Source organism: Acomys minous, assembly GCF_964271855.1.
Source record: "Acomys minous genome assembly, chromosome: 16".
Taxonomy (NCBI): domain Eukaryota; kingdom Metazoa; phylum Chordata; class Mammalia; order Rodentia; family Muridae; genus Acomys; species Acomys minous.
The window spans coordinates 61,220,897-61,241,632 of record NC_140498.1 but is presented as its reverse complement, the minus strand read 5'-3'; the positions used below and the strand labels follow the sequence as shown (position 1 = coordinate 61,241,632).

Genomic DNA, 20,736 nt, shown 5'->3' with positions numbered 1-20,736 from the left:
GTAATTATGTTTGTCTGTGTTTTCGAGACTGTCCTAGACTCACTTTGTAGACCAGGCTAGCCTTGAACTCACAGGGATCCACCTGCTTCTACTTCTTAAGTGCTTGGGATTAAAGTGTGGCCACCAAGCTCAGCTTCAAATGAGTAATTTTAAAACACTGTTGTGGTATAGTCTTTTAACTAGGGAATTTAGACTTTTTCACCAAGAGGAAAACAAGGTCACTGCCCTGGGGAGCAACAGGATGGTATCCAAGCAACCTGAGTCAACACAGTTGGTCTCAGAAACATTTTCCAAAAGAATAAAAATACAGCTGTCCTAGAATTAACGTGCCTTTTCAGGAAGAAAACACTCTACACACAATTGAAAGATTACTTTTAAAAATCTGTTAATGACAGCATGCATCTAGTTCTGGCTAATGCTGCCAACAGATTTGGCATTCCACATAAGCTCTCATGTCTTTTGAGTTCAGGCCCCAGGTTATGTTTGGAACAATTTCAATATGGTCTGAGACTGCAAGTTTGGCCACTTAGACTGATGAGGGATTACACAGCAAATACATTCCCAGAATCCTTTCTGAAATACACTAGTGCCCTGAAAAAGCAGCTTATTCTTCAGTGACAAGGTCCAGAGTTGGAGGTCCCACAAGATGAGAAGATTAAAGTAGAAGGTAGAAACTAGAAGAGCTGAGGTGGGGAAGACTGGCACAATCTATGACTTATGCCAAATAAGCTTCTCAAGAATAGCATCTTGTGTACTACATCCATGGAGGAAATGGACCATATGTGAGGCTTCTCATACACACACACACACACACACACACACACACACACACACACACATATATATATATAGTTTGTTTCTTTCTTTCTTTCAAGGCATTGCTTCTCTGTTTTAGCCTTGGCTGCCAGGGACTCACATTGCAGACCAGGCTGGCCTTAAACTCACAGCGAGCCATCTGCCTCCTGAGTGTTGGGATTTGGGGCGTGTGCCATAATGCCGGGCTTCCAAATATATCTTAGACCAAATGTTACATGCTAAGAACAGATTTTTAGAAGTTAGAGAAACTAGGGGTCTGAGTTTGTGATCCTGCCAAGGATGTTTCTACTCACAAGCCCCTGCTCCCAATGCTTTGTGTAGATGTAATCCACACAGTGCAGTTAGTCAGAGACCATCACCAAGTCCAGAAAATTACTAAGACCGAAAAGGACCTCACAGATGGCCACATCTTCTGCTGCTTATCTCGCAGCCCCAGGGAGCTGATGAGGGATTACATAGCAAATACATTCCCAGTTTCCTCTGCCCAGCTGTCTGTTCCTCCTACTGTGAGCAGTGACTCTACACTTACCATATTGTGTCTTCTGACCTTGCCTGAGCTCTCCTCACAGCACCCAACAAAAACACTTGGAGCATATCTTACATGGCCACTGAAGTCCGCTCCAGTACAGAGAGGAACTTACAGCTTGGTACCCAGAAGAACACTCTTTCTCTCTTTCCTGGAGTCCCTGGTTGGCCATTAAGTCTTGAGTGACAGGAGCACTTCCCTATGGCTAGAGTGTGCTGAAGGGACACAGCACAGTAGTTCCTGGAACAGGCTTCCATTATGGGACCAGTCTCTTTTTTTTATGTGGAGAGATCTGCATTTCAGTAGCACTCCCACCTGTTCTCCAAGACCCTGCATTTCCACCTTTGCACTCACCCCAGGGGAGAACCAGCCTCTCAGGCCTCCTGAGCTCAGATGCCTGCCCCTCCCCCTTTGCCCCAGAGCTCACCAGGTCCCAACTTCTGAGCTTGTCTGAGGCACCAGCAAGACCCTCAGGCACTTCCCTTCTTCCTGGAATCAGGGTGCACAGCTTGCAAAGCCATTACTCATTTTGAAGTGGAGTTATCAGTCTGTCCCACAAGTCAAAGGATACACAAAAGATTCCAAATTAAAGAGAGTTTAGGAAACAACATTTTTGTTTTGTGGCTTCATGCTATGGTCAGGTAAACTGCAGCTACCTTTCACCTGATAGATATGAAACAAACCTGGGAGGAAAGCAGGAAAGAGATGATAATCATTTTAGAGCACTGTAGTTAATCAACACATCATCCTCAGTGGAAAGGTGATTAAAAAGAAAACAAAAACCCACAGTTGTGCTAGGGCTGCGGGTGGGGGTGGCAGGTAGAGGGTGGAGTGGAGGTGTGAAGGGAGGGGGCATGGGGGATGAGGGTGTCTTCTCCAGCAAGGAGAGAAGAGTCAGTGGGTCTCTGCTGAGCAGAGGGCTCTTAGATGAGATAGGAAATCAGCAAGGACAGGGAGTGAGCCAGGCATGATGTTCAGGTGACAGACTAGCAATCATGCTGCTTCCCTGCTGTGACACACAGGCTACCAGGTGATTTATTTATACAAGTTTCAGATAGCATGCCAGTAACCCCAGTATTTTGGAGGCCAATTCATATCCCTGAATATATATAATTTTGTGGCCACGCCTTACATCAACCTCTCCCCATACCCATTAATCCTAGTTAGAGTCCTATTTTGGCAGAATGCATGTCTTTTTTTTTTTTTTTTTTTTTTTTTTTTTTGGTTTTTCGAGACAGGGTTTCTCTGTGTAGCCTTGGCTGTCCTGGATTCACTTTGTAGACCAGGTTGGCCTTGAACTCACAGAGATCCGCCTGCCTCTGCCTCCCAAGTGCTGGGATTAAGGGCGTGCGCCACCAAGCTCGGCCTCAGAATGCCTGTCTTTGTACCCCATTCACGATTGGTGGCCATGGAGGCCAGGAGTTGGTGTCAGAATGCCTGGGACTAGAGCCAAAGATAGTAATGAAGATGCTCTATGAATTTCCCAGAAGCTCTATGGTAGCTAACAACCTGGTGTAATTTCTGCACCAGGACATCTGAGAGCTTCTTGGCCTTTGTAGGCACTGTGGACAAATATATACAGACAAATACTTGTAATCATAAAATAAAAACAAGGTTTAAAAAAAAAAGAAGGAATGGAATTCTCTACAGTGATGTCACAGGCCTCAGCCAGAGCAGCCAGGGCTAATTAAAATGAACTCTTTTGAGTCCTCCATGAAAGCAAGTGTGTCCTTCTTTTTGTAATTTATATATGTTCCTGCATGATTTTTACCCAACAGTGGCCTCAGATGTATCTGTCTCACGATATAGTACCCCAGGCTTTCTTTTTGGAGAGAGTTTTCTGAAATAAGGCTTTCGAAATGGAAAGACCTTTCCTTAATGCGGATCTTTTGAGATGATAATATTGATCTTTAATCAGGGCCACAGCTATGGGTGTCAACCCACATATAAAGAAAATATTGTAGAAGGAAGCTTTCTTTCTTTGCCTGTTTTCATTAGTCTAGGCTAGGAAATTTTCATTCCTTTAGTGTCTTTACATCCTAATTTTTGGACTTCTGGAGTATACTGAGCATCAGTTAAGACATCCACCCTCATGGACCAAACAAGTTCTGGAGTCTTTACGTTTCTTTTGGTAGATAGCCAAGGTTGTACTAGCTGGACCACAGTGGTGAGACATTCAAAAAATTTACTTTAAAAATACACAGAATGAGATCCACTCTACCAGTTGTGCTCATGTTGAGAACCTTGACTAATAAAACTGTGTTTTTCATCTGCCCACTGTGGAAGATGTGCTGGGTAGCAATAGTACTTTTGTTGTTGTTTGGTTTTTGTTTGTTTTTCAACACAGGGCCTCTCTGTGTATCCTTGACTGTCCTGGACTCCCTTTTTTAGACCAGAATGGCCTCGAACTCACAGCAATCTGCCTGCTTCTGCCTCCCAAGTGCTGGGATTAAAGGCATATGCCACCACTGCCCAGCAGCAATACTGTTTGTAAAAGCATTATTCCCTGATCCATTTCTATTTAAGTATTTATTGCCTTCAAGACTACACTTTTATAAATATTCATTTGCTAAGAGCTTAATTTGATTTTAGCAGAAGAAAACCCCTAAAGTAATGGAACCATCATTGAGCTTTTGGCAAGAGAAAGACATCTCATTTTGTTTGTGGTCTGGTTCCTGGTAAAACTGCTTCCTCTCTCTGTACAAATGCCTCTTCAGTAGCTTCCCTTGGGTCTCTCTAGTGGGAGTTGGCCATATCCTATTCTACCACATCTTCTCTGATTCATCACCTCTTCTTCCTCCCAATCATATCACTTTCAAGCCTGGGTGCTGCTTCATTCTTTAAATTAACTTGACCTTCAATTAGGATTAAAGGACTATATCACCATATATGGATCTACTTTTTTTTACTAGATACTTGCTCTATACCAGGCTGGCCTTACTCAAATCTGTTTGCTTCTGTCTCCTGAATTAAAGGCATGTTTTTTATTACAACTGAATCACACAGACGTAGAAGACCTTTGGATGTGATCTCTTGCCTGCTGGGTTACATAAGCCTAAGAAAGTCTTTGAATGTGATCTCTTATGAGAACAGCCATGTTCTGAATTAACACTTTTCTGCAGAAGGGGGCATCCCTGGGAAAGGAGGGGTCCTTGGAATCTATGTGGGCGAATCTAGCTGAGACCTGTAGCATAGGGACTAAGAGCCTGAAGTTGCCAACCTCTATAGCCACGTGGGACTTCCAGTGGAGGGAGGGGGACACAAAACCACCCTTAAAGCCTTTGACCCAACATTTATCTTGCCTACAAAAAGTATAGGGATAAAGATGGATTAGAGATTGAAGAAATGGCAAGCAAATAACTTGCTGCTCAACATAAGACCTACCCAAAAGAGAAAGAGCCAATCCCTGACACTATTAATGATACTTTGCTATGCTTGCAGACAGGTTTCTAGCATAAGAGTTTTCTGAGAGTCTTCCTCCAGCAGCTGATGGAAACTGATGCAGAGACCCAGAGCCAAATAACAGGCAGAGAGCAGGGAATTTGGGGGAAGCTTGGGAAGAAAGATAGTGGGATCCTGGGTAGTTGAGGACACCACAAAAAACCTACAGTCAACTATCTTGAACGCATGGGGACTCACAGAAACTGAACCATAATCAAAGAGCATACATAGGCTGACTACACATATATAGAAGATGTGCACTTGGGTGAACATGTGGTCCCCTAACAATGGGAATAGGAGCTATCTTCACTATGCTGTCTGCCTTTGGATCCCTTTTTCCCTATCTGTGCTGCCTCCTTAGGCATCAGTGGGAAAGGATGTTCTTAGTCCTGCTGCAACTTGAGATGCCAGGGGAGGTTGATAGCACTTGTGGGCCTCCCCTTCACTGAGGAGAAGGAGGGCTACTTGGGGAAAGGGGGAATGATGGTGGGACTGGGAGTAGAGGAGGGAGAGGTCAGGCTGTAAAGTGATTTAATTAATTTGTTCATTAATGAGCGGCTCAGTCTATAGTCATGGATGCTTGATAGCATGAGAAGGAAGCTGAACAAACAGGTTCAAACTCAACACAGAAGAAACAAAAACATAAAATGGCTTGAGTCTACAGCCACTCACATCTCATCCCTAAAAAGACATCTAAGTAAACTCTTACTACAAAAGTTCCCCTAAGAAAGCCAATAAAAAAATAATAATAATAAAATAAAATAAAAAAAAAAGAAGAGCCGGGCGTGGTGGCACACGCCTTTAATCCCAGCACTTGGGAGGCAGAGGCAGGCGGATTGCCGTGAGTTCGAGGCCAGCCTGGTCTACAAAGCGAGTCCAGGACAACCAAAGCTACACAGAGAGACCCTGTCTCAAAAAAAAAAAAAATTAAATTAAATTAAATTAAAAAAAAAAAAGAAGAAGAAGATAAGTATTTAAAGAAATGACACTAACCAGAGTCATTCTGATTTGATCAATTAAATTCTGATATTGGTCATTATTGACCCACAGTGAAAATGCACTTCAATCAACTTCAATGATCCTAACAGTCTGCAATAGCTCATCCACTATTCAGGAGTACGAGCTGGGTGTCGTGGCACAAGCCTTTAATCCCAGCACTCGGGGGCGGAGGAAGGTGGATCACTGTGCAGCCTGGTCTACAAAGTGAGTCAAGGACAGCCAAGGCTACACAGAGAAACCCTGTCTCAAAAAACAAAAAACAAAACCAAAAACAAACAAACGAACAAAAAAAGTACAAAGACTCTTCTGACACTCCAGAAAATCTTTTGATAGCTATATTTTCTAAAATCTGGAAACAGGTTATAACTTTACAATATACAATGGCGCAGAATAAACCTTCCCATTCCAATTGAGAGGAAGGTACATATAGTGAGGCAAGATTGGATGGAGACAAAATAAATAAATAAATAAATAGATAGATAGATAGTTAGATAGATAGATAGATAGATAGATAGATAGATAGATAGATAGATCAACCAACTCAAACACCAAGGACCCTAGCTTTGTCTCAGATACATGGGGCTTCAGTTTCACAGGGTGTAGATGGCCCTATGACTGCAATTTCTCTTTCATCACTCAGTTTTGTTACTTTAACTCAGTATATGCATCTCTCCATGATATATTTCTCACAGCTTAGATATCTCATCATCTTATGGTCTCAAAATGCAACATGGGCTACATAGCCTAAGACTGGTGATATGAAATCTCATAGTTTTCTTACTGGGGCACTGGCTCTGCAAAACATAAATAGCTGGAGCAACGCTGAACTGAAATCACAGAGACAGAATACATGACCTTGAATTGGGCATCAATCCTGTTTAAAAAACCAGTGCAATGGGGGATGGAGAGATGGCTCAGAGGTTAAGAACACTGGTTGTTCTTCCAAAGGTCCTGGGTTCAATTCCCAGCAATGACATAGTGGCTCACAAGCATCTATGATGAGATCTGGTGCCCTCTTCTGGCTGCAGACAGAATACTGTATCAATAATAAATAATATTTAAAAAAAATACACCACTACAGCAGTGGGTGATCCTGCCAACCTTGGTTTCTAAACTGAGATGAAATATGCCAGCCATGGACCAGAGTTGCAGCAGGTTTTATATGAAGTGCTTGCTTTGCAATCACTTTGCCTATACTTTCCATTCATTTAAGGTGTAGCAAGAATGGGTGTTGCGCATCTTAGGCTTCCAATGTAGAGTAGGGCTTTCTCTTTACTGGTGCTAAGCTCCTTGAAAATCCCTTCCTCTCTTTCAGGATTTGACTGCCATCTAAAACTACCTAGTTCTGTTTTTTCTCTAAAACCACAGACGGCATTTACTTCTGCCTGACTTGTTGCTTCTTCAGATGGTTCTGTCAGCTCACAGTCCAACATTCTGTAAGGTTAGAAGAGAAACTCAACCTTGAAAATTATAACAAAAAACATGGACAAAAATTGTTTCCTGGCTTGCTTGTTTACTTGAGCACTCTCTTATATGCAGCCTGATCTCTTTTCCAACCCAGGCACACTTGCTAAGGGATATTGCAACCTTACAGGAAGAGCCTCCCACATCACTCATCAATCAATGTAATCTCTCACAGACATAGCAATCAGCCATTCTAATGAGGGCATGCCTCATCATTAACATTTTTGCCTGCTTTCATTGGCTTATCTGCAGCTGAAACCTTCTTAAGCCTACAAGCTTGTTAGCTTTGGCCTCTTGGGGTTCAGGAGTAGCCCACACTGACCACGTGGACACCAAAGTCAGGTCAGAGATAGTTTACCGACCAATTAACAAAAACTGGTCAAGAACATAGTATGGGTTTGAGAAAAGACACTGTGACCCAGACCATTCACAGAGTAATTAAAAAAGATAATCAGGAAGAGTCAATTTTATTTCAGGTACATTGTATCCTACCTAGGCAAGAAAAACTCTATTCCTGCTACATTGTGCCTAGGTGGATAGACAAAGCATTTTAAACTAATTCCATGGGATATAAGGTAGAGGTATTAGGGATGAGCTATTGCCCTACTCTTCTCCTGAGAAAGAAACAATGCAGGGTAATATTGCTTAACTCCAACAGAACAGACATTTATCTTTAACTCAAGCAGAACAAGCATTTATCATCTGTTGTCACTGATTCATGGTATTGTTTGGTACTTCCTATTGGACTGGATTTCTGGTACCCTGCCAAGGAAGAATAGAATCTCCCCAAAGAACTACTTCTAAACTAGTTCATACCCCTTTTTTCTATGAACCTTCTTCCTCCTTTACTTCTCAATGGTAGATTAAAAGGATTTAGGCACCCTAAGTAAAGTAGGTTTTGAAAAATCTAAACCTACAGTAGAGTTGGCACTGGAGCTCACAGAGTAGCTCCAGTTGAACAAACCTCCCACCCTGTGAGATCCCTGTCAGCAGCAACTACAACTGACGCTTTGGGTGCTGCTGCCTTTTCCATGGCTTCAGCTTCTCAGTTTCTCCAGGGGTGTGATCACTTATCCCAGCACTGTGGAGATTTAGCCACAGCAGCTCTGCAGTCCTGGGGTGTTGCTGTCTGGAGATGTGGAGAGGCCAACAACACAAGCTGAAGATCTGAGAACCCTTCTCATGGAACACACGCAGGTGGCACCCAGGTGATCAGAAGATGTAAAAAGGGGGCACCCAGGGAATGATGTAGGGGGATTCCAGGGCCAAAACTTGAACCAGCCCTGCCTGGCTGCTGCAGATCCTCAGAAGTGGACCTGATAACTTTCTTGCAAAGTATACATAGTTCACAAAAAAGGTCCATGGCAGAGAAGGGTTTACCTGTTGCTTGATTCTGCATGAATAATATGAAAAGAAATATGCTTCAGCTAACTGCTATTAAAATCCAAAGAATTCACCAGATATTTACAGAACATTCCACACAAACATAGAAGAGTTTGCCTTTTTCTCAAAAACAAATGGAAATATCTCCAAATTGAACACATACTCAAACACCGTGAAAGTCTCAAAAGGTACATGGTAATCAAAACAACCCCTGCATTCTATCTGACCAGCATAGACTAAAGCTACATGTCATCAATAACAGAAACAAAGGAAGTCTTTAAAACTCATGCAAACTAAATACCTCTCCCCAGAGTGAAAATGGGTCAAGACAGAAATAAAGAAAGATATTAAAGACCTTGTAGAAGTCAATGCAAATGAATGCACATCATATGTAAACCTATAGTACACAAAAAAAGTGATGATAAAAGGATAGTTGTTAGACCCCTATTTGTCACCATGCACAAAACTCAAGTCCAAGTGGATTAAATACCTCAACATAAAACCACAGACATTAACCAAGTTAGAGGAAAAAGTGGGGAAGAGTCGGGAACACATAGGCACAGGAGACAACTTCCTGAACAGAACACCCACAGCCCAGGCCTTAACATCAAATATTAATAAATGGGACCTCATGAGGCTGAGAAGTGTCTGTAAGGCAGGTGACACTGTCAAGAGAACAAAGCGACAGCCTACAGGCTGGGAAAAGATCTTCACCAATCCTTCATCTGACAAAGGTCTAATATCCAAAATATATAAAGAACTCAAGAAATTAAACACCACCAAACCGAATAACCCAATAGAGAAACGGGGCGCAGAACTAAACAGAGAATTCTCAACAGAGGAATATCAAATGCCTGAGAAACACTTAAAGAAATGCTCGACCTCCTTAGTCATCAGAGAAATGCAAATCAAAACGACACTGAGATTCCATCTTACACCCATCAGAATGGCTAAGATCAATAACTCAACTGACACCACATGCTAGCGAGGGTGTGGAGAAAGAGGAACACTCCTTCATTGCTGGTGGGAATGCAAACTAGTACAACCACTTTGGAAAGCTATCTAGCACTTTCTCAGAAAAATGCGAATAGGGCTTCCTCAAGACCCAGCTATCCCACTCCTTGGAATATACCCAGAAGATGCACTACCACACAACAGGGATATATGCTCAACCATGTTCATAGCTGCCTTATTCATAATAGCCAGAACTTGGAAACAACCTACGTGTCCCTCAGTAGAAGAATGGATAAAGAAACTGTGGTACATCTAGACTATGGAATACTACTCAGCTATTAAAAAAAAGGAATTTCCAAAATTTGTGAACAAATGGATTGAACTAGAAATTGTCATAATGAGTGAGTTCACACAGAAGCAAAAAGAGCTAAATGGGCCAGGCGTGGTGGCGCACGCCTTTAATCACAGCACTTGGGAGGCAGAGGCAGGCGGATCGCTGTGAGTTCGAGGCCAGCCTGGAGTACAAAGCGAGTCTAGGACAGCCAAGACTACACAGAGAAACCCTATCTCGAAAAACCAAAAAAAAAAAAAAAAAAAAAAGAGAGAGAGAAAATAGAAGGATCCAGCGGATCCTGGAAAACTACAGGTGAGTCTGGGCTCTGGGGTCCTCCGCAAACTATGGCAACAGCCAAGGAAAATATAGACAGTAAACCTCGAACCCCTACCCAGACTAGCCGATGGACAGGACATTCTCCACTGTTGAGTGGAGAAGGAGATCTAACTTTCACACAAACTCTGGTGTCCCATACTTGAACACGTCCCTTGGATGGAGATGCCTGGGGGCACTCAGAGGAAGGATAATAGGTCACCAAGGAGAGACTTGATACCCTATGAGCATATACAGGGGGAGGAGGTCCCCCTCAGTCACAGACATAGGGGAGGGGAGTAGGGGGGAAGTGGGAGGAAGGGAGGAATGGGAGGATACAAGGGATGGGCTAACAACTGAGATGTAATATGAATAAATTAATTAATAAAAAAAAGGAAAAAAAGGATAGTTGAGAGCACTAAGTGCATACATAACATATACAGGAATTTCTTACTAAGCACTTACAAGCACATATAAAAGTCTAGAACAGTACTCGCTTCGGCAGCACATATACTAAAATTGGACGATACAGAGAAGATTAGCATGGCCCCTGCGCAAGCATGACACGCAAATTCGTAAGCGTTCCATATTAAAAAAAAAAAAAGTCTAGAACAAAATGAAGGAAGCACAACTAAAAGTAGTAGACAGGAAGAAACTATTGAATTAGGGCTGAAATCAAAAAAACAAAGAGAACAATACAAGGATTTATAAAACAGAGAGTTGGTTCACTGAGAACAATCAACAAAATGGACAACCCTTATTGAAATAACTAAAAGACAGGGAAAGAATAATCACATTTACCAAAAAAAAAAAAAAAGAAAAAAAGAAAAAAAGAAAAAAATGAGCAGGGTGCCATACAATGGGAAAATCTCCAAAATCATAAGGATATACTTTTAAATACCCGTATTGCACCAAAATGAAAAATCTAAACAAAATGAATAATTTTCTTCACAGGTACCTATTGGTCTGCTGTATTTTGATGCTAACTAATATAAGATCATCACCTCTGTGCAGGGCAAATGGACTAGAAACGGCTAAGGTTCTAGGGCTTGGGAAGACCAAGAGAATCTTGGGATGAAGACAGATCTGAGGACAAGGGAGAGAAGGAGGTCTCACCAGCATGGGTTAGGTGGAGGAGAAGCACATGGCCAGCATGGATGGAGGATTTGGCCCTGATGAAGAACATTAGCAAGTATATGGGATTCTGGATGTGAGGTAGCTTGATAGAAATTATTAGCATTAAATGCTGTGGGATTGGGACAGGTATCCCATACCTGCCCCACTAAGGGAAGTAGTTTAGAGAATTAATATCTGCCCTGCCCTAGGTTAACTACGGGTATTTTAATATATAACAGGTGTCTGTGTCTTGACTGATTGCTAGCGGGTTATACTGTTGTAATAATAACAGGTATAGGCCTAATAATGTTAATTACTTACAGGTAAACATAACAACATGTAGCACTTACCAAAGTTAAATCCAGATGACATAACAATTTACCATAAGTAGACCTCTAACACCTAGTGACATGAAAGAATTCATTAAAAGACTCCAACAATAGAAATGCAGGACTGGGGCTGGAGAGATGGCTCAGACGTTAAGAGCACCGTCTGCTCTTCCAAAGGTCCCGAGTTCAATTCCCAGCAACCACATGGTGGCTCGCAACCACCTGTCATGACATCTGATGTCTTCTTGCGGTGGGCAGGATACAAGTGAGCAGAATACTGTATAAATAATAAATAAATCTCTTTATATATATAAAGAAAGAAATGCAGACTGGACGCTTTTAGTGCATAATTCAATGAGACTTTCAAAGAAGACTTAGTTTCAATACTGCTCAAAGTACTCTACAAAATAGAAACAGAAGGAAAGTTACCCAGTTCATTTTATGAGGCCACAATACCTTCTTGACACATGAAGGATATAAAGACTCAACAAGGGCTGGAGAGATGGCTCAGAGGTTAAGAGCACTGACTGCTCTTCCAAAGGTCATGAGGTCAATTCCCAGCAACCACATGGTGGCTCACAACCATCTATAATGAGATCTGGTGCCCTATTCTGGTGTAAATGCAGGCAAAACACTGTATACTTAATAAATAAATAAATAAATAAATCTTTAAAAAAAAAGACTCAACAAAGAAGATTTACAGACCAAATCTGTTCATGAACATTGAAGCAAAAATATTCTATAAAATAAATGTAAACTTAATCAAAGAACATATCAAAAAGATAACCCACAATGGTTGTCGAAGTTTCATCCCATTGATGCAGGAATGGCTCAGGACAGGAAAACCAGTCATGGTAAAATAAATAAACTGACATAGGGAAAAACATCACAAGGTCATCTTATTAGACACTAAGCAAGCCCTTCACAAAAATTCAACACCAATTCATGATAAAAGTCTTGGAGAGATTACAATAGCAAGGGACATACCTATACATATTAAACACAATTTACACAAGTCTATAGCAACACCAACTTAAATGGAGAGAACCTCAAAGCAATTCCACTAAAATCTGAATAAAGAGAAGTCTCTCCTCTTTCTCCATTTCTACTTAATATAACACTTGATGTCCAACCTAACCAATATGGCAACTAAAAGTGGTCAAAAGGGTGGAATTTGGAAAGGAAGCATTCAATGTATCCTAATTGGCAGATGATACTATAGTATATATAAGTGACACCAAAAACTCTACTACCAAACTTGTACTGTTTGACTTTGCCCTTCTGTGCAATGTTAGCCGCTGAGATCAGACAGACACCAACAACCAGTAGCCTAAGTCTCATATGTCTGAGCTGACTTAACTGTGTCAATGAGGATTGCACATATCTGCATAGGAGAGTCCATTAAAAAGAAATTTAATATTCGGTGGTTAAAACTAACCTCCCCAAAATGTTTACCCACCGATCTGGTCTGTTTCCATTCACATGCATGAGTTAATCCATGCTGGGAGATGACATCATAATTTACTTTGCCTCAATCAGGTCTTTCTTCATAGTATTGATTCTTGCAGCTGACTGCCCTAAACATTAGTCTGTGAGCTAGTTATGGCCTGTCCTGCTTCACCCTGCAGTGTAAACGTAAACTATGCATCCTATTCGGATCTGAAGGCAGAAGCCATGATCCACATGAAAATCTTATTCCTGATATGGAAATGGACAGTTCATTACATGACTAAAGTGAGTGAGTATTTTTAAACTCTGCTGTGGTACAATCCTTTAATTAAAGAACTTAAGAAGTTTAGTGAAGAAGAAAGCAAGGCCATTTCTCTGGGAAGCAACAGACAGGCTTCAAGGCCACCTGAGTTAGCCTACTTTATCAGAAAGACTTTTCCCAAAGACATTGAATGCAGTGGTCCTAGAATTAATATGCATACATACATACACATAATACACACACACATAATACACACAAATACAAAACTAACTAATAAAAAATCTCTGTAATGACAGCTAAAAACAGATTTTGCATTCTACATGCTGCTGCCATTAAATTTCTTTAAATTTACTCCCCAGGTTATGTTTTGAACAACTTAAATATGGACTGGACACAGCAAGCCTAGCCACTTAAGACATTCGCCCAGCAATGATAGTGACAGAAGTATTTTTAAGGACCCAGTGCCTTCAAACATCAGTGACAGAGTCCTAAGTGGAAGGTTCCAGAGGATGAGAAAGAAAGAAGTAGAAGATAGAAAGTACAAAGGCTGAGGTGAGGAGGTTTTGCACAAGCTATGTCTCATATCAAGTAAGTTTTTAAAGACTTGCATCTTGTATCCTAGCATCCTGACTTCTAACAGGCCGGTTAGCATACTGTTTATCTGTGGGGTGTGTTGGAGGCAATCCTCCTTCAGCTAAATTCTACCTGAGCTTTTTAAATTTCTATGAATTGCTGCATCCTTCACATCATCAATTCTACTTTTCTCCATCAAAGCTTAACACGGGCCAAATGTGGCCACATCTGGCCTTTGCTAACCACACAACCTCAGGGAGGACCCACCACACCAGCTCCTGTAGCCCACTTTTCTGATGTTCCCCAATGTGGGTGTTCAGTTGTCATCTACCTGGTCTGTTAGAGCCCACTTCTTCTTCTTTTTTTTTTTTTAAAGATTTATTTTTTATTATGTATACAGTGCTTTGTTTGCATCAACTCCTGCAAGCCAGAAGAGGGCACCATATCACATTACAGATGGTTATGAGCCACCATGTGGTTGCTGGGAATTGAACTCAGGACCTTTGGAAGAGCAGGCGGCGCTCTTAACCACTGAACCATCTCTCCAGCCCTAGAGCCCACTTCTTTCTCCACCCTGCCCCCTGCAAGGAAAGCCTCTGCACATTCTTAGCATTCCTTGAGATGCTCCAAGCCCACCCCTGGGGCAAAGGGCTTCCCTAGTACAGCAGGTGGCCAATACTTAATCTTCCTTCACCTGTAATCCTAGTTGCCCCCGGGGCGGGGGGGGGGGGGGCAGGTCCAGCGGGGGGGATTTCCTCAGGCTTTGTATACTGAGGCTCCTGAACTAGCCAAGGAATTTCAGTTCCTAAGTAAACTTGCCCGTTTCACTTTCTTTTTGTTTGTTTGTTTTTCGAGACAGGGTTTCTCTGTGTAGCTATGGCAGTCCTGGACTCACTTTGTAGACCAGGCTGCCCTCAAACTCACAGAGATCCACCTGCCTCTGTTTTACTTTCAATCTGGCCCCATTGGCTTATTTCACCTGGGGAGATAACCCATCAGTCAGCAGTAACCCTGAGCTCACCATGTTGCCACTTTGGCGCTTGCCTGAGCTTCCCTCACAGCACTCAGCCGCAGTGCTCAAAGCACATCACACAGACCATTAAAGAAAGCTCAGCTAGAGAGCTGCACTTGTGCGTGGCAGCCAGAAGAAAGAGCCTCATCTTCATATTGGCTGGTCTGCCTGGAGGCTCTGATTGGCCAGCAAGTCTCCAGTGATATGAGCACCTCCCTTAGAATTACAGTGTCCTGAAGGGACACAGCACAATAGCTCATGGCCCAGGCTTCCAGTCCATTTGCAGAACTGCAGAGATGGGCATTTCAGTAGCACGTGTGCGCATTCTCCAATAGGCTACTGGTCTGTCTTCCCACACAGCCCCACCACTCCAGCTAGCTCTCTACAGCAGCCTGCCCCTCCCGTTTGTGGGCAGTGACCCTCCACTCACCATGTCGGGACTTCGGAACTTGCTGAAGCTTCTCTCACAACAGCCAGAAGCAGAGGTCAGAGCACACCATGCAGAACCACCCAAGCCTGCGCAGCTCTTCAGCAAGGATCCCGGAAGAACCTGCCTCCGCGTCTCTGCCTGGAGGCTCTGATTGGCCACTTCATGTTGAGTGACATATACACTGACCTTACTAAAAAAGTTTAGTACTAGAAAATACTTTAATATCACAAGAAATTAGAATAATCAAGAATGTGTACAATATCTATGAAAGGATAAAGGGGATGGAGAGAAAAAGCCTAAAACAAAAGCAGAAACATACACAAAAGTTTTTGACAAAAGACCTAAGTGTCGCGAGCAGAGAGTTTACACTCAGGATCCGGAACAAAGGAGGCAGGCCAAGTGCAAACGGTACGTTTTAGCAAGAGAGATTTATTAGCAATACAAAGACAACTACAGCAAATGGCGGCGGCTAAGGCTCCAAGGCTGAGCCACCAATACCATTCCATTATACTCTTAAAACTATCCTAATTCCAATAGGAGTAGCATTTAGCATCTTATAATATCAATGTTCTAGGAGCTTCTTATGATATCAATGTTCTAGGAGCTTATGCCATTAGGGTATACGACCTGATATCACGATGTTCTGTGGAACAGGTTCGCTGCTGCGACTTGATTCAGTTCTCGCGTTGTTATCTGACAGCTTGTCTGTCTGCTCCGTCTGGGGAGAGCGCCTTGTCCTCTGGCAGCATTTCAGGTAGTCATGGTGACAGCAAGAGATCTGGCTGCTTCTTCTCAGGGTTTTTATACTTAACTTAACCTTATCCTCTCTAATTCACACATCTAGCTTTCTGCGTCACTCTTATCACCAACTTGCAGTCATGGCTGCTCTTAGGTCAGAATTTACTAAGGTTTTATCTATCACTCACACATCTGGTCACATGCCAGCTTTTGGACTGTCAGCTGCTTTCTACACTGGGCTTTGAATCAAGTCCTTACATGTTTATTACACTAAGAAAATACATGCAGGAAAAGTTTGTACTTGACTGATACTACACATTTACTTCTGATTCTATTTGTATAAATTTTAAATAAATGGAGTCACAACTCACATAAAATTAACTAAAAGTGAACCTTAACCTGTTATGTTGTGGACTTTCCATTTCTTACAAACAGGCCTCATACTCTGGAGTTCTCTCTCTGCACAGGAAGTAATCTCTTGCTGAGATTCTCCATCCCGTCTTGCCTCCTCATGGGTCCATGTAAAGCCAGCCACACTGATGTTCTAACCCAAAACAATGTAGAAGAAAAATTTAATCTCTGTTTCCTTCCACATGGATTATAGCAAAAGATATGAAGTCTCCCCTATCCACTTCGCCCAAAACCATCCAGACCTGAGAAACCTCTGCACTTCAGAAACTCCATCTCTCTCCTGGAACTGAATTTCTCTGGATCATACCAGGCTGGCTGGTAGTAGCAGAAAGTTTAGAATATTCTAAGTATGTATTGCTGTAGGATGATCTCCATCACCACTTTCTATCAGTTTCCAAACTATTTTGTAACATGTAAAGTACAAACATAAAACTGGAATGCAAAAATCTGAACCTTTAGAAAATAGACCGTTAGTTTTCAAGTTTCCTCCCATCACACATCAACATTAATGGCTGTGTGTGTACTCCGGACAGTGACATTACAAGGATCACCACCTCCCATACACAGGCCTGCAGAGCCTCCTACTCCCCAGGAAATCTGGACCGAGGAAGGCTCATAGGTCAATGTCAATTTCACAGGTCACAACATGAACCAACAGAAACACCATTGCTCACTGTCCATCCCAATCCCAGAGGCTCTGACAATTCAGCATCCCGACTAGAAGACATTGATGAACTGGTTTATTTTTCCTTCTCACAGATCAGTCAAGGCCCAGCTAGGAAAGAGTTGCAGGCCTGTCTTTCCAGCACTTGGCAGGAGAGGCAAGATAATGTGTGTTTAAAGAAATTAAAAATTACTTAGCACCAGGCAAGATTGAGCTACATGAGTTCTAAACAGAAATACAGAAATAAGGAAACCAATAGCAGTTGAGAAAAGAGAAACAAAATTTTTTTTTTTTTTTGGTTTTTTGAGACAGGGTCTCTCTGTGTAGCCTTGGCTGCCCTGGACTCGCTTTGTAGACCAGGCTGGCCTCGAACCTACAGAGATCCATCTGCCTCTGCCTCTCAAGTGCTGGGATTAAAAGCCACCATGCCCAGCTCAGAAACGAAATTCTTAATGATGGAGAACAGAGCAGAGCAATTAGATAATACCCCAGTAATGCATTAAATAAAGTGAAATTTTACAAATGATCCCAAAAATTGAGTTGCTTCTGAAAAGATAAAAACAATTTATTAGATTTATATTTTAAAATTTTAACTATATTGACTGTGAAAACAATTTCTTTCTTAGTTACAGTTTCATCGCTATGAAGAAGCACCATGAATAAGGCAACTCTTATGTAAAAAGTAACATTTAATTGAGGTTTTTTTTTTATGGTGTTAGACTTTTAGTCCATTACCAACATAGTAGGAAGCACAGCAGTGTCCAGGCAGACATGGTACTGGAGGAGCTGTACACTATGTAACTAGATGCACAGGGAGCCAGGAGGGGACTCCACAGTAGGTAGAAACTGAGGTTTTTGGTTTGCTTTTTCTTTTTTGGTTTGTTTTTTTTTTCAAGACATGGGTTCTGTGTATAGCCTTGGCTGTCCTGGACTCACTCTATAGACCAAATTGGGTTTGAACTCACAGAGATCCACCTGCCACTGCCTACCAACTGCTGGGATTAAAGGCATGTGCCACCATGCCCGGCAGAACCTGATTTTAGAGATCCTACAAGGTCACACCTCACAATACTCACTTTTCAGAATTTTAGCTGCAGCAGTTGATTGCCTACCCCATTTACCCTTGTGGAATAGATAATAAATTATTCCTTCTAATCTGATCTGAAGGCAGAAAAACCATGCTCCTTATGCAGATTCTTTTCCTCTGACTGTAATGGATAGTTGACTACACGATTCAAATGGGTAATTTTTTTTTTTTTTTTTTTTTAGTTTTTCAAGTCAGGGTCTCTCTGTGTATCCTTTACTGTTCTGGACTCACTTTGTAGCCCAGGCTGGCCTCGAACGCACAACGATCTTCCTGCCTCTGCCTCCCAAGCGCTGGGATTAAAGGCATGCGCCACCACCACCTGGCTCATGATACAGTCTTTAAATTTAAGGATTTACATGGTTTAACCAAGGGGACAGCAAGGTCACTGTCATGGAGGGCAACAGACTAGGAAAGAAACAACATGAGTAAACATTATTTTGAAACATTTTTCTAAAAATCTAGAGATGCAGATGTTCTAGAATTAACAAGCCTTCATAGGGAGAAATCATTCTATCTATTTAGGAGATTAAGAAAAAACTTCTACCAAAAAAAAAAAAATGCCGGGTGTGGTGGCGCACCCCTTTAATCCCAGCACTCGGGAGAGACAGGCGGATCGCTGTGAGTTTGAGGCCAGCCTGGTCTACAAAGTGAGTCCAGGATGGCCAAGGCTACACAGAGAAACCCTGTCTCGAAAAACCAAAAAAAAAAAAAAAGAAAAAAGAAAAAAACTTCTTTAATGATAGTGTGAAACCATATCTTGCTATTGCAAAAAAAGAAACCAGACTAGAAGAGATGTTGCATTTTACATATGCTGTCACTGTTAGATGTTTTTTAGGATGGGGTTCTAGATTATGCTTTGAACAATTTAATAGAGACAGGAGTCTGCAAGGCTAGCCAATTAAGCAGATGGAAGATTTACACAGAAAGATATTCCCAGACTTGTTTCTTAAGTACAACAGTGACATAGCAGTTCATTTTTCAGGGACAGTGTTCTGACAAGGGAGTACCAGAAGAGCAGACAGTAGAAAAGATAAAAAGCTGCCAATGACCTGTTTTCACAACTATGAAATGCAGACAACATAAATACAAAAAAGCATCAAGAAACCATCACTTATCTGCACTGTGGACTCTGCTCTTAGATTAATGGCGCTGAGCTACTTTAATGTCAGAAAAAAGCGGCTAATGTCTCTGATCAGACTGACTAAAATGAAGGACACATTGGCTTTCATAGAGGATCAGAAAGAGTTCATTTTAACTAGCCCTAGCTGCTCTGACTGAGGCCTATGACATCACTGTAGAGAATTCCATTTCTTCTTTTTATTTTATGATTAAAGGTGTTTGCCTGTATATATTTGCACACAGTGCCTACAAAGGTGGCCCTCAGAGGAGCTGAAGACCAGAAGAGGGGTCTCCTGGGGAAAGTTATAGAGTGGGGCAAAGGGGCAGAACTTGAAGCAGCAGGGTTTGGCTGCTAGAACTCCTCAGGCAGGGTCCTGGACAGTTCCTGCCAAGTCTACAAAGCTTACAAAGTTTACAAAGGGAGCTCATGGCAAGGAAGGTTTTCTCTGCCATTTGAGTTGGCAAGAAGAACCAGCACAGGGGGAGTGCTGGACAGAGAATTCTTTGATTTTGAGTTTACAGTAATCCTGTAGTTCTTCTTTAAAGGACATTGTTATATTTCAACATTGTCCTTTGTGCCTGCTTTAATCAGTGGTGCCATCTATGTTGTGTGATTTTAGTAAGTATAATCTACTTATATTGCTGTTTCTCTAGAGAATGATAGTGCTTCCCCAATTGTTGTCTTCTGAAATTTTAATATGTTATAAGTTCCTAATTTGGGGGACTTTCTGTGGAGAAACAATTTTAGTTTTGTCTTCTTGCCCCTAAAGACCTGCTTCTTCTCATTTCTTAGCAAATCTGCATTTCACAGTTAGTGCAGAAACTTCTCTGGTAGAGGGAATGGCATTAATAAGACAGGGATTGACCTTGCCCCTATGTGCAATGTTAGCTGCTGAGATCTGTATTCTGACACACACAGCTACAGACAACGGCTCCTTAACCTAAATTGTAATATTTACTGACTCAAGCTATCCTAACCAAACTGGAACTCAACATCCGATCAGCTTTTATTCACGTGCATGAATTAATAAAGCTGGCAAGTTACAAATCCACACACCCTGCTAGAGTCAGGTCCTTCTTCACCAAGGGGACTCTGCCTGTAGCTGAGTCTCAAAACGTAGTCTGTGCTCTAGCTACTATCAGCCCTGTTTCACTGGGCATTTACTGCAGACCTTCTGGTCTGCTCTGAAAGCAGAAGCTGTGCTGCACATGCTACTGAAATGGTCAGTTCATTACCTTACTCACATGAGGAATTTTGTGTGTTTGTTTGTTGGTTTGTCTTATTTTTCAAGGCTGTGTTTCTCTATGTAGCCTTGG

General features: G+C 41.9%; 1 protein-coding gene across 1 annotated transcript in view; it reads right to left on the bottom strand.

The window, feature by feature from the left end:
* LOC311586306 (uncharacterized protein) overlaps positions 1-15,526 on the bottom strand; it is a gene marked incomplete at its 3' end in the record, with an annotated part of 120,551 nt that extends 105,025 nt beyond the window's left edge. The window contains exon 1 of the mRNA XM_084762276.1: positions 15,401-15,526. Coding sequence (XP_084618402.1) covers positions 15,401-15,403 — 3 coding nt within the window. The 5' untranslated portion in view covers positions 15,404-15,526. The remainder of the gene's footprint in view (positions 1-15,400) is intronic.
* Between the last annotated feature and the right edge of the window lie 5,210 nt (positions 15,527-20,736).